The following is a 14,297-nucleotide window of genomic DNA, read 5'->3' as shown; positions in this document are numbered from 1 at the left end:
AATTAATTATAGAAGAAGTATCATTAGTATTCAGAAACACATATGTAAAATGAGATGAGAGTTGTTTAAGTTTAGGTTTAGATGAAGTTTTGATTGAAAAATCTAGTTTTGGTTTCCCTTGACCAAGATCCTCAAATCTCAAATTATATTTGTTAGTTCTAGCACCCTCCCCATTTAACCTTAAAGCATACTCAATACTCTCCTCATCATCATCTTTTTCATTCAAACTCAATACTAAACATGCTTCTAATGGTTTTTAATATGATTTATTTCTAAAAACTTATTCAACTAAAGGGTCAATCACGTCTATTTGTAAAAATAAGCATCATTTACATAGGGTTTATTTAACACTTTAATAATATCAAAATCTTCTTTTTCATTCTTTATCCTGAATATCGACTTGCATATTGACACATCTATTAAAACTTCTCCTGTGGCAAAAAATAGTATATCCAAGATGATAGACACATCTATATCATCTTCCGTATCTAAAACAAGAAAATCAACAAGTAAAGAAAATTTCTTCGCTTTAACTAATAAATCTTTAACTATCCTTATAGGATATTTAATATATCCATCAGCAAGTTGCGGTGAAATAATGGATGGTTTTATTTCAGTTATATCAAATTTCTTAACAAGTACTAAATGAATCAAATTAATATTAGTACCTAAAGCACATAAGCAATTTTTAATACTAATATCACTAATAGAACAAGGGATATAAACTCCATGGATTCTTTAGCTTATGAGGCAACTTCTTTTGTAAAATTATATTACATTCCTCAGTTAATGAAACAACAGTATATTCCTTCAAATTGTTCTTATTGGAAATAATCTCCTTCAAGAACTTGGCATATAATGGCATTTTAACAAGAGCTTCAGCAAAAGGAATACTGATATGAGTTCTTTTGAAGATGTCAAGAAATTTTTAAAATTTATTCTCATTATTCTTCTTTTTAAACCTTTGTGGGTATGGAATTGGTGGGACATAACGCATAATTAAAGAAGAATCATATTTCTTCTTTCTTTTTCTTACTCTTCTTTTCTTTCTTCATTATCATCTTTCTTTTCAACTACTACTTTCTTCTCTGTAATCTTAGGTTTAGGTAATTCTCTTTTATTTCTCAAAGTAATGGCTATGACTCTCTTCTTAGGATTCACCTCAGTAGCACTAGGTAGTTCTTTTGTCCTCTTTCAACGATTTTTTTGGCTAATTGTCCCACTTGCACCTCTAGATTATGGATTGCTGCTTGATTGGTTTGCTTTTTGCATCAAATTTCTTTAATTAGTATCTTAAGAAGCTATATATTGCATTATCATGTCCTCCAATGAAGGCTTTTTTTCTTGAGGGGATTGTTGTTGATACTAAAATTGTGGTCGTTATTAAACCCAAGTGGTCTAATTGGCTTTGCAACTCCTTAATCTCTCCAAGAAAAATTTGAATGATTTCTCCATCTTGGATTTTACGTATTTGAAAATAGATAATTCTTTAGTTCCTTATAAGTTTCCATGTAATTCATCTCTTCATGTACAACTACTAGCAATTCCAAATTCATGTATGCATTGGCCATGTGCCCATATATACCATATTAAGCACATGCTTCTATGTTGGAAGTCTCTCTATTCAACAACAACTTCATTTGCTTAGTCAAATTAGCTATTTGCATTGCTATATTACTCTAAGCATTAATCTCATGTATTCCCTTCCTTCTTCTAATGGCCTTTTGCTAAGAATTTATTATTAATTCTCATAAATATGTTGCACTTTCTCAATAGCCTTGTCTTTATAGCAATAACCAAAAGTTATATCAATCAAGGTTTGACAGTTTACAGTTAGTCCACTATAGTAAAACTGCACTAATAGAGTAAGAGGAAAGTTGTGATGCAGGCATTGAATAAGATAAATCTTGAATCTTTTTCAGGTATCATAGAAGGACTCTCCTTTTTTCTGAGTGAAATTACAGACCATAGACCTATAATCCAAGGTCTTTTGAGGTGAATAGTGTTTCAACATAAAAGCATTATACACCTCATCCCAAGTAGTAAAGGAACCTTCAAGCAAATTTAGCAACCATGTATTGGCAAAGTTCTTCATATAGTAAGGAAAATAATTTTTTTCTTAGCTCTCCATCATTCAGATTTCCAAGAGAGAAATTTTACACAATACTGTAAAATTCGAATGATAATGGGTTTTGAGTACTTTCTCCTTCAACATATGACAATATCATTAAGTGAATAGTCTTTAGGTCATAATTTCTAGCATTTGTAAACACTTAAATGCAAGACAGTTTTGCATTGATCTTGGGCCTTTAAAGATCCTAAGCTTAATAGCATTCTTCTCTATTGCCATAACTGCATACCTCTCAGTTGCCATATGTTCTTCCTATTAGCTTTGAAAGTCTTTTCAATCTCATTATCAAATGACATTACTTTTGCTTTCTCAGCGCTTCATGATCTTCTCAGCTGCATAAACTACTCAAAAAAATTTTAGCAAAAGAAAGAAAAGAGAAAAGAAAAAATAAAATAAAAAACAAAATAAAAACAAATAACAATTAGAAATCTTCGTTCTCGGTAACGACACCAACAACTTTATTACTAAAATCTTCAGTTGCAAGTGTACATGGTAATTGCAGCATAGGACAGTAAATCAAGGTTGATCCTATAGGGACAACTCAAGTGATATTTGCTAAAAACTTATGAAAATTAAAATAATTAATTTATAAAGATTAGAAACTGAAATAATAAAAGAAGCTAATAAGAGATTTAAGCTTCAATAATTAAAATATACTAAAGATTCAGATTTTATTTAATGGCAATCATCATGGAAGGCAAATCAAATTCTCAATTTTTAAATGCAATTGTTCCTAGGACATTCTAATACTATTTCAAGCTATTATTGTATTCAATTAAGATATTACCAATTCTCAAGAGTAATATAATCAAATCCATTAAGCAACAATTCAAGCATCATAATCTATTAGATATATTTCTTTATCTAAAATCACTATTTTTAATATCATAGATCCAGATCTATACTTCTCCTTTCAATCTATCATACAAGCCCTAGAATGAAATTATAATAGTGATCAATCATAATATTCACAATAAGCATAAGAATATTAAATCAAGAACTAAAGAGAATTATCATTAAAATCCAATACAAAATCCATTAAACTACATATTTCACTCTAGTAGAGAGATTAATTACTCATACTAGATAAACAATAAACACAATAAATAACTAAGAAAATATAATTAAGATTGAAGTTAAAGAAAATACTACTTTAATCTCTAAAAATTAATGAATCTGCCTTTAATCTTGTAGAAATCTCTACTTTCTCTATTTAAAAAGTGCTTATCTTTTTTCTCAAACTGAATGCATCTCCTTTTAAACCCTAAGTTATAATGATGTATTTATAGGATAATAAAGAAAAATCTAAAAATAACTCATAAATGTGTCTTTTCTGTTTTTTACATTGCGGCTTATTTTAGGACCTAATATAAATTGAATTTGGACTTGGATTCTTCATAAAAGTTATATCTCTTAAAAAACATATTATCTTAAGCTTTTAAATCATCTCAATCAGACCTATATAGCTCTAGATAAAGACCAAATACTGAGATTGACCCATGTCTTGACTCCATATTTGCATTAGAACCAGTTCAAGGATCGTTTTACAATAGAAGTTTATCTTTTCTTCAAGGCTTAACCGGTGTTGCAACCGGCTCTGGCCTAATTGTCTCCTATGAACTGGTTAATGAACTGGTTCACCATAAAACTTATTTTCTTTGTCTATATGCAACTAGTGCAATGCCCAATTTTCTTTAGAACCGAATCAAAAGTGGGATTATCTTAAAAAAAAGCTTTGGATTTGCTTGATTTCACCACAACACCTTGAAAACAAATGATTTAAGTACTTAAAATACACTTAAACTCTATAAAATATAAATATATTGCCTAATAGACACAAAATAAAACTATAATTATGTGCTTATATAATAGAGTTATCATAAAAATTATATAATCTTTAGTATTATAATAAATTACCCATGAACTGTTAGAAGAAAGTATAAAAATATTTAAAACCTTACCACAATTATTTGTAGCTACTACTAATGATAATGGTCTTTCAACAATATCGTCATTTGTCTTTGTTTCCATAACAACAATATCTGCAGTCTTTCTATAATTCTTTCTTTCAAGGAGCACAACTATGATTCTACCACTTTGGATATTTTTGTAGCAATAATCTTTAATATGTCTAATTTGATTACAATTAGTGCATTTATAAGTAGATTTTTCGGCACCATTGATTGATTTTGGTTTGTCTGTAGTCATCATTATTATAGTTTTAGAATTTTCAGACTCTTTGCAGTGCTTGTCATTGAACCAATGTATCATGTTCTTTTAAATTTGAAAGTAGTGTTTTTCTTTTGTAAAATCTCTTTATAATTTGGTCAAAATCACCATTTAACCCAATAATAAATATCTACAACCTTAGTCACTTAATGGACTTTTAGTATGCTACAATATTCTTAGGATGCTTCATGACCACTTTATCTCGATGTGCCCAATTCTCAATAAACCTTAATAAACTCTCTATAATATTCACAGAGATTTTTCACTTTTTTTAGTGTGAAATTTTTTGATTAAATATAAAAATTGGCAACTCATCATTTTTATCATATATGACCTTTGATGGATGACTCCGTGTTTTATAAGCAGTGGGTAAGCGTAAGTAAAGTTATAATTTTGGAGTCATAAACATTAATAGATACCTTTTCACTTTTTGATTTTCAGTATCCTGTTCGTATTTATTTTTTAATTTTACATGAGGCTTAGTCTTGTCATAAATAGAGAAGAGCTTTTCCTCTTGGCAATATACATCTCCATTAGTTGTGGCCAAAAATAATAATTTGATTAGTAAGAATAATTCATGCATTAAAAGCACCTTTAAATGAACAACAATAGAAATGAATTTTCAATGTAGAGGATCCAATACTTCTTTAATCAACTTTAAAATTCAAGGAGATTAGTTTTAATAGCGATTTAAAATATTTATAGGGAAATGAATATGTACAATAAAATATATAGTGTACAAAACGATAAAATTGAAAACTAAACCAATTAGCTCTAAATTAGGAAAACAAATTACCCATAAATTAGGATAATATATTAACTCCAAACTATAGAGTTATAATATGTCATAACTGTATAATTCCTAAATTTAAGAAAAATTATAAAAAATCTCAACACAAAGTTATATTTGTTTTTGGATTACAGTAACTTTATCAACAAATTGATTGATTAGCATCGAATTTTTTTTTTTTTATTTCTTGCTAAAAGGTCTGATACTCGGTACTCGAGCATAGGTGAAAGATTTTGAAGATGTCTAACTAAAATATTGTAGCAGAAGGATTAAATTGTTGACAGAAATATATAGGAGGACCATTTAACTTGATTTTGAGAAAAAATGAGTGATGTCCAGAGGTTTTAGTAATTATACACTGGGTGAGTTGTTATAGGGCTTAAGCGAGTCACGCAGGGGAAAAGCCCTTTACTCGGTAACTAAGTAACTCTGTCACTCGGCGCTACGTTTAGAGCCGACTCTTTGCTCTGCAATTCCTCGAAATGGCAGCTTCGCTCCTATTTTCTCTACCATTAAGCAACAATCGGTGCTCTCTCTCTCTCTCTTCTTTTAAAAGTTTTGCTGTATTTCTGCTAGTTCTTATTTGGCGTGGAAACCCTTGTTTAGTTATTTGAGCTCTTTATTCGAAACTTTTGTAAATGAATTTTATGGCTAGTGATTTATAATTCAAAGTGATGAAGGGATTGGATCTCTTGGTGCTTTGATAAAATCTTGAAGTTGTTGAACTATTAATCTTTCTGTCAGATACAGAGCGTGCTTCCTTTTCCAGTGAATTATGCCTGTGAGTGTCCAAAGGATTGTTAAAAAGGACTTATCTTTTGCTTATTTTGAACTTCTTCTTTTGTTTTTTTTTGTTTTTTTTTTCTTTTGGGTTTATTGGGAATTTGCTTCTTTAAATGTCAAGATATTTGTTTTGTTTCTTTTTGTCAAATTAACATTTTATAGTCTTATGATAGCATTGCAAGGTTGTAATTCTCTTGTTCGAAACTTTTCAGGATTGCTCAGGCATGTGTTCCCTTCCTTCCAAGCCACCAGAATGGCATGAGATGCTTCTCAATGTTTCTCCAAAAGAAGAGATGCAACTTTGAACCATACATGATACTCAGTAAAACCATGAATCGTCAGTGTATATTTAAAACTTTTGCTTCAGTTTCCTCGATAAATGCAGATATGGTTTTCCAAGAAGATGTTGCTTCATCAGGTTCTTCAAATGAAAGTGCCTTCCTAAGGTAGGAAGTAGGAACTTATTCAAGCTAGGTACCTCATTTTTTACATTGTTGATTCTTTTTCATTTTTTTCTTGAGCATTTAAAGACTTGGATTGAACATATTCTGGCATCATTTTTAGGATCCGGTCCTTTATCTAGATATTAATTTAGCAAGTTTAATTTTTCTTTTAAAAGAAAAATTGAAGGCTTTGATGGTGTGTTTAGTTTTGTAATAGCAGGTCTAGACCATTGCTTGATGATCCAAGTAATCCTTCAAATGGAGTGAACGATTTTGCGAGACAATTGCAAGAGTTATTTGATGAAGTGAAGGCAATGATTTTAATGGGAAACAGCAGTGATGCTATGGACTTACTCCAAGCAAATTATGAAATTGTGAAAGAACTGATCGATGCAGGTGCTAGAGGCATTGAAGAAGCTGCTATGCTTGACATCATAGCCTTGGGATACATGGCTATTGGTGATTTAGGGACTGTCGGCTCTATACTGAATTTGGTACCTTTTCTTATTGTTTGTAGGGATAGTGTTAAAACCTTTTATTGGCTTTATTCCATTCAATTGTGTTTAATGAAGATCTCAAGAAATTTATGGGCTAGAGATAATTTTCCTTTTTTAAATCTCAGAATTTTTGGATTACTATTGTATTCGTGTTTACCACAAATACAGACAGAAGAAATCTTATGAATTGAAAATCTAAAACTCAGCTTGACAGAAGATGTGTATTTGTCAATGATCATGGGCATGTAAACTTATGTCAACTTGTAAGGAATGAATTTAGTAATTTCACTATCTCTAGGTTGGAATTGTTCGCCATTGTATTATTTGTTCTCATTCTCTTATCTTGAGTCCCTGAATAGTTTGTTGACTGCATCTCAGTCTGTAGTCTACATTGTTATACCAATATGAAAAATCTTGAATATGTTGACTATGGAATATAGTCTTAAATATGTATGGAGTATAGAGTCTTAAATTGTTTCTTTCTCTCTGATGATTCATTTTCCTGGATGGCTAGTTGAATATGGTTATTAAAAATCTAAAAGATGATGGGCCCCTTCTGGATTCAGTGCTTATGCATATGGGAAGCATGTATTCAGCTTTGGGAAAGTTTGAGAAATCTATGATCGCATATCAGAGAGTGATTAGTGTCCTAGAAAGCAAATATGGTAAGTGCAACCTTGTGTATATTTTTTTGCCGTTCATCTTTGTTAATGTGGCACTAGAACTTGATCATTTACTTCAATAACTGCTGCATATTGGCTTATCATTTTAACAGTACCTTATTATTTTATTGTAATATTTTAGAAATAATTAACTATCAACTAAATTAATTGCTAAAAAAGTATTGAAGCTCGATAAAATGTGTTTTCTCCCCTACAGCAGTAAAACAATTTGACATTTTCCTGTTATGCCAGCTTGTTTTTGGCCGAAAACAAATTTTCATATTTACCTGGGGTCATTCTGGAAGTAAAAGAATAGAATGTCCTGACAACAACTAATCTATGCCGTTGCAGTTATTCTTGATTTCTTTCATATAGATGATGCTCTTTCTTGGATGCTAATCATGTTTTGGCTATAGTCATGATCAACAATATGAATTTTTTTGCAAATTTTCTGGCAACTTAATAGTTGACAGGATCAACTAATATTTTCATGTAAAAGCAAAAAAAAGAAAAAAAACTGAAATCAATATGGTCGATTGAAGTTTTTTTGCAGAACTGAATAGAAATAGATATTCATATTCATATTATAGTGTTTTACTTTTGATCATGGCACTGCCATTGTTCTTCCAAAAATTTTTTCCGTTAACTTCGCAATGAAAGCCCTAACCTAAAACTCATTGGTGATTTATAACATTGCTTTTCTAGGGGAAAGTAGTATTTTTATAGTCCCACCCTTGCTGGGGATGGGAAAAGTACTTGGTTCCATTGGAAGAGTGAACAAAGCAACAGAGGTCTACCAACGTGTAATAATTATTTTGGAATCAGGCAGAGGCGCTGAGAGCAAAGAATTGGTGGTTCCTTTATTTGGTCTAGGCAATCTCTTGATGAAGGAAGGAAGAACCACAGATGCAGAGATTCATTTTATTAGGTCAATTTACTTTTATGTTGTCTTTGCTTGATTATATAGAGAGAGAGTTTCATGTACAATTGTTTACTTCATTATTTATTTTGTCTTTTTTCTCTAGAATTTTAAACATTTATAGGAAGCTATATGGGGAAAATGATGGAAGATACGGCATGGCTTTGTGTTCCGTAGCCAATTTAAAGTGCTCAACAGGTAAGGGAGATAGATATCCTGACATTTAGCTTATTAATAGATTTGACTTATGGTGAAATTCCATTTGATGAGTACTTGGCTAAAACAAAAGTATGCTTGTTGTGTTCTGATTTTCACACAGGGAATGTAGAAGAAGCCATTGACTTGTATAGAAAAGCTCTTGAGGTTATCAAGGACTCAAATTATATGGCTAAGGATGATACTGTCATGGAGAAGATGAGGATTGATTTGGCAGAATTACTTCATGTTGTAGGAAGGTAAAGCCAAATGAAATATCAGGATGGAGCAATTATTTTTCTAAAGGTTTACTCCCATATGTGGCGCTTTAGAAATGAAACTATTTCACAGTAACTATGCAGAACATCATTGGACATGGTTTAATGCGTAGTTTTACCCTAAGTTTTACCAATTTAATCTCTAACACATTTCAACTATTTTGTTTAATCACTTCTCAACTTCTATTTTTGACCCTTTTCACTTCCTTATGTATATTTTTATATTTTTATATTTTATTGACTTTTATTTGGTTTTTCATGATCTAGGTGAATAAAAATATAAAAATACATGTACAAAAGTGAAAGAGGTAAAAATAAGAGTAGATAAAAAATAGAAGTTGAGGGGTGGGATAAACTAAAATAATAGTAGAGGAATGTTAGAAGTTAAATTGGTAAATTCAAGGGTGAAACTATGTACTTGGCCATTGGACATTGTACATCATCAAATTTTATGCCTCATGATTTATCTATCTGAATTTGTTAGTCTAGATTTTGAGAGAATATTCTTAAGAGCTCCTTTCAAGCAGTTTCCCCTTATCATTGAATATCTTTTAGGCGTTCTCTGTCTTGGACAGTGTAATAAAGTCTATTTTCTGTGAGAAATATGTGAAGAGACTACATAAAAGAAACTAGTATGTTTCTTATGATAGATTGAATGCACGCAATCTATGTGTGACAGGCAAGTTCTTTGAAACTTCCAAATAGTCAATAAAAATGACCGAGATTATCTTCTTTCTGCAACATTGCATTTTTGCGAAATCTGACAGCCTTTTTCTTTTTTCCTTTCTTTTGTTACTCTGGTTGTTCTTAGAGGAAAAGAAGGCCGAGAGCTGCTAGAGGAATGCTTGTTGATAACTGAAGAATATAAAGGAAAGGAGCATCCAAGCTCAGTTGCCCACCTTCTGAATCTTGCAACCTCCTATTCACAATCAAAGAACTTTGTTGAGGCTGAGCGCTTGTTGAGGATAAGTTTGGAGATCATGATGAAAACTGTGAGCCCTGAGGATCAATCTGTCACCTTCCCAATGTTGCAACTTGCAATGACTCTGTACAATTTAAATCGAGATGAAGAAGCAGAGCAACTTGCTGTAGAGGTTTTGCGCATTCGTGAGAAGGCATTTGGAAAAGATTCTCTTCCTGTTGGTAAGCTTGTTTTATTTGTTGTATTTGTGGTCATTTAACTGGGTGATTGGTCATATCACTTTTGTTATGTTGTTTTGGATATAATACAACTTTTGTTTTTTTTGTTATAAAGCTAGGTTCTTAAAAGTAGACTTCACTAAAAATTGACAAGTGGAAGTGGCTCTTTCTTATAGCTAGAATTGTAATGAGTTGTCTCATAAGATGAAATCTATTTCAACCCGTCATCCTCTTCATTTAAGTCAGTCATGAAACTCAAAAGTTAGGAAAATTCAAGAGTTGTGAAAACTCTTGAATTCTTGCATTCATGTGCAAATGTGGTGATTCATCTTATTTGCAAATATATTCTCTTGCTTGGATTTTGTCCAATTGTTCTTCTTAGATCATTGGCTAGATTAGAGTGCAATTTTGAAGACTTTATGCAATTATTATCTTTTATTATTTTCTCCCTCTGTCCCAAAAAGATAGTTCACTTTCCGTTACACGCTGATTAAAAAATGTAAGTTTATTTTAGTTAATGTCATTAAATTTTATCACTATTTTCCTAAAATACCATTATTAAACTTTTAATAAAAATTATAATTTCAAAGTATAATATGTGAAAATTAATTGCATGTGATGGTATCCATGTTAACTAATGAAGGATATATTTAACAACTTTCTACTAAACTAACTATTGAAAAAGATGATGGACTATTATTTAGGAAGGACCGTAAAGGAAAGGAGACCATCTTTTTGGGAGGGAGGGAATATTTGTTAAGATAAATTAGAGCACAAAAATGACGACATTCAGGTTTTATTTTATTTAACCTTATCAAATTTTTAGTAATTGAGTGAATTATTTGACGTGCGTTTTTATTTTTATTCGATATTTGCATATGATTTTTTTTGTTTTTGTTTGGTTTGAGTTAAACTATTGCTTGTCTGTACATATTGTTAATAAAAATTTGAGCTAGTTTCTCTTGAAATTCAAGCATTTATGTGGACACATGTTTTGTTTATATTCTTTTTGTTATAAAACTATAGTCAATATTTAGTAGCATTCTAAAATATACTAGTACGCTTTGCTTCACATCACTTATTTGGTGTCTACAAAAGATCCTATAGTTATAATCTGCGCTACGCGCAGATTAATATCACTTTTATATAAATCTAAATGTTCATCTGGTGCAGGGGAGGCTCTGGACTGTTTGGTATCCATCCAGACCAGATTAGAGAGAGCTGATACTGAATTGCTAGAGTTGCTCAAGCGGGTGTTGAAAATTCAAGAGAAAGAGTTTGGTTATGAGAGTGAAGAGATTTTACAAACCCTAAAGAAAATTGTATTCTACTTGGCTAAAGTAGGAAGAAAGGATGAGAAATTTTCCATGCAGAAAAGATTATCTGTGCTCAGGACAAAGTATAAGCAAATGGTTCGATACTAGTGGCATAATTGGATTGTTTGACTTTTAAAGGAGGAAGCACATCAGCCTTGAGAAATCGAGTTTCACAATCAGCATCGACACTCTCGTTTCTATCCAAATACAGCCAGTGGAGTTATGCTCGCCCACCCGTCCGTGCCTTTCTATTTGAATGGATGGTCTCCATAAGTCTGTATCAGTACTGATTAATGCAAAACTGTTGGTTAGGAAAATACCAACCTCCACCTCATATGTAAGTTGGTCTGAATTGTGTTCCTTGATGTTGGTTATGTAAATAGGGGCAGAATGGGACCGCCCTATCTACCAGTTTTTGCTCCTGTTCAAACAAGATGATGATTTTATCTTTCAGCCAAAAACGGATTAGAGAGTGAGAGAGGGAGAGATCATTCTACAATATGTGGAAGAGAGGTACAGAAATAGCATTGTAAAACAGCAATTGCTGCTTAAAATGCTTTGTTTGGAATAAATCATGTGTAGAAATTGGATTCTTGCAACATCGTGCTACTGGGCATGATTTTATTCCTTTATTGTTTTTTGGGGTTAAGATTGAAGTGAAAGCAACTATGAGTTTTCCTTGCATGAGAATTGATTAAATTGAATTCTTCCATTTCGACACTTTCAGAACACAATATTATAGGAATTTTGAGACCATTTAATCATATACATGAGTAAATCCTGTTTTAAAAAGATTCATCTCATCTAAATATATAAATATATTAAAATTGAACAAAAAGTATGTTTTAACCGCAGCTTGTCAAGTAAAATTATTAAATTTTAATTTTGACATGTACTTTTTGTTATTTTATTTTCATATAGTATTTCTTGTTATATTAAAAAATCTTGCTTTGAACTTAATTATCTATTTGATTTTTTATTTACTAATTTGAGTTCATTAATAAATTGTTTCTTTTTTTTCTTCTATAGTTTAATTACTTTTTTCTTAATTTTTATTTTTATTCATTTTAATCTAGAATTTTCATTCATTTATAGCTTTTATTTTTTCTTTTTCAGTATTTTGTTTATTTTTTATTAATTGTGAAAAAATTCTAAATATTATATAATTTTATAATTTACATCTATAAAGAATTTAAAAATATAAAATTTTATTTTAATAAAAAGATATTCAAGCCATTTAAGTTTTTTTCTAAACCACATCAAATTTTTTTTCTCTCTATACTTCTATACTTCAATTTTAATATTTATTTTTACTTTATTTTTTATAATTAAAATTTAATTAGTGATGAATAATTAATTGTATTTGTTTATCTTATTTTATATTGTCAATAAAATTAGAGTTAAGTATTTTTTATTTTTATATTTTATAGATTCTCATATATATATATATATATATATATATATATATATATATATATAAAGAAAATGATTTAACCATAGTTTGTCACGTAGGATTACTAAAAATAATGATACTTGTCATTCTTTTATAAAAAATAATTATTTTTTTAATTTATTTTTGTAATAATAATAACTTTTTTAATTTTAAATTTTGCATGTGATTTTTATTATTATTTTAATTTACTTATCTATTTTATTTTATGTTCATATAATATTTCTTGCTATATTAAAAAATATTGCTTTGAACTTAATAATTCATCTTGATTTTTTTTATTTACTAATTTGAGTTCATTAATAATTTTTTTTCCTATAGTTTAACTACTTTTTCTTAATTTTTGTTTTTATTCATTTTAATCTAGAAGTTGCATTCATCTATAGCTTTTATTTTTTCAGTATTTTATTTATTTTTTTATTAATTGTAAAAAAAATTAAATATTATATAATTTTATAATTTATATCTACAAAAAATCTTAAAGAAGAAAAATGAAATTTTATTTTAATAAGAAAATATTGAAGCCATTTAAGTTTTTCTTAAACCACATTAATTTTTTTTTTCTCTATGTTTCTATACTTCAATTGTTAGTTTTTATTTTTATTTTTAAAATTTTAATCAGTAATAAATAATTAATTGTATTCGTTTATACTTATTTTATATTATCAATGAAATTGCAGTTAAGTATTTTTTTTATTTCTTTTTATATTTCGTAAATTTTTACATTATTTATATTAATTTTCATTATTCAGGCTAAAAATTTATAGATTTAGTAAATAGAACCAGACTTATCAAAATGGATCAGAACCGGCCAAGAATCATATACCCAAAATCGGTTTTCCCTTGACCGAAACTATAGATTTTAGTTCCAACTTATAAAAATCATTAATTATAATTAATTTTTAAATTATTAAAAATTAGTTAGAACTAGAACTGGCCGGCTTTATTGCCACCACATTTACTTTTATATAAGCTATGATAGTTATTATATATACTTGATAAACAAACTAATATTAACTAGTCGTTTATTTGTGCGTTGCACAATCGTTATTATTATTTCGATTATAAAATTAAGTTGATAAATACAATTTAATAAATTTTTAATATTTAATATTAATTTATAATATTTTAAAAATAATAGCAAACTAACTATTTTTAAATATTTTTAATTTTTTAAAATTTTATTAATATAATAATATAAAAGTTATTTTAAAAATATTTATTAATTAATTTTAGTATTATATAAATTAATACTATAATTGATATTACTATTTTTAGGATTAAAATCTTATTATATAATTAAAAAATTAATTTATTATTAAATATAATACTAAAAATATAATTTGAGATATTTTTTTCTAGAATTAAAACTACTATCTAATTAAAAAATCAATTTATTAGTTAATATAATATTAAAATATAATTAATATGCTATTTTTAAGATAGAATTAGTATTATTATCTG

At 28.9% G+C, this 14,297-nt stretch overlaps 1 protein-coding gene and 1 non-coding gene across 5 annotated transcripts; both read left to right on the top strand.

The window, feature by feature from the left end:
• The first annotated feature begins 1,874 nt into the window (after positions 1–1,874).
• On the top strand, positions 1,875–1,981 carry LOC112535299. The gene has a single exon (XR_003079458.1). It is a non-coding gene; the product is annotated as a small nucleolar RNA R71 (small nucleolar RNA).
• A 3,410-nt stretch (positions 1,982–5,391) lies between these two features.
• LOC8268186 (protein KINESIN LIGHT CHAIN-RELATED 2) lies at positions 5,392–11,982 on the top strand. Of its 4 annotated transcripts, none has more exons than XM_015721029.3 (9): positions 5,392–5,676; positions 6,146–6,379; positions 6,594–6,870; positions 7,388–7,538; positions 8,361–8,463; positions 8,561–8,652; positions 8,774–8,909; positions 9,739–10,070; positions 11,241–11,982. In XM_015721029.3, exons 1-9 carry the CDS (start codon positions 5,633–5,635, stop codon positions 11,489–11,491), a joined length of 1,620 nt encoding a protein of 539 aa, XP_015576515.2. In that variant the 5' UTR covers positions 5,392–5,632; the 3' UTR covers positions 11,492–11,982. The 4 variants fall into 4 exon arrangements, with proteins under 4 accessions (XP_015576515.2, XP_015576514.2, XP_002521943.3 ...); XM_015721028.3 differs by having other exon boundaries at positions 5,396–5,676; positions 8,241–8,463; XM_002521897.4 differs by having other exon boundaries at positions 5,397–5,676; positions 6,597–6,870; positions 8,241–8,463.
• The last annotated feature ends 2,315 nt before the right edge of the window (positions 11,983–14,297 follow it).

This window comes from Ricinus communis, chromosome 1, assembly GCF_019578655.1.
Source record: "Ricinus communis isolate WT05 ecotype wild-type chromosome 1, ASM1957865v1, whole genome shotgun sequence".
Taxonomy (NCBI): domain Eukaryota; kingdom Viridiplantae; phylum Streptophyta; class Magnoliopsida; order Malpighiales; family Euphorbiaceae; genus Ricinus; species Ricinus communis.
Note: the sequence above shows the minus strand (reverse complement) of the source record. Positions and strands in the feature narration are given on the sequence as shown.

Excerpts from the sequence above, each read along its gene's own strand:
- LOC8268186 (XM_015721028.3), top strand. The coding sequence starts at position 5,633 with ATGGCAGCTTCGCTCCTATTTTCTCTACCATTAAGCAACAATCG. Across the intron at positions 6,380-6,593 it reads AATGAAAGTGCCTTCCTAAG|CAGGTCTAGACCATTGCTTG; the intron begins GTAGGAAGTAGG and ends GTTTTGTAATAG. Across the intron at positions 8,464-8,560 it reads GCAGAGATTCATTTTATTAG|AATTTTAAACATTTATAGGA; the intron begins GTCAATTTACTT and ends TTTTTTCTCTAG.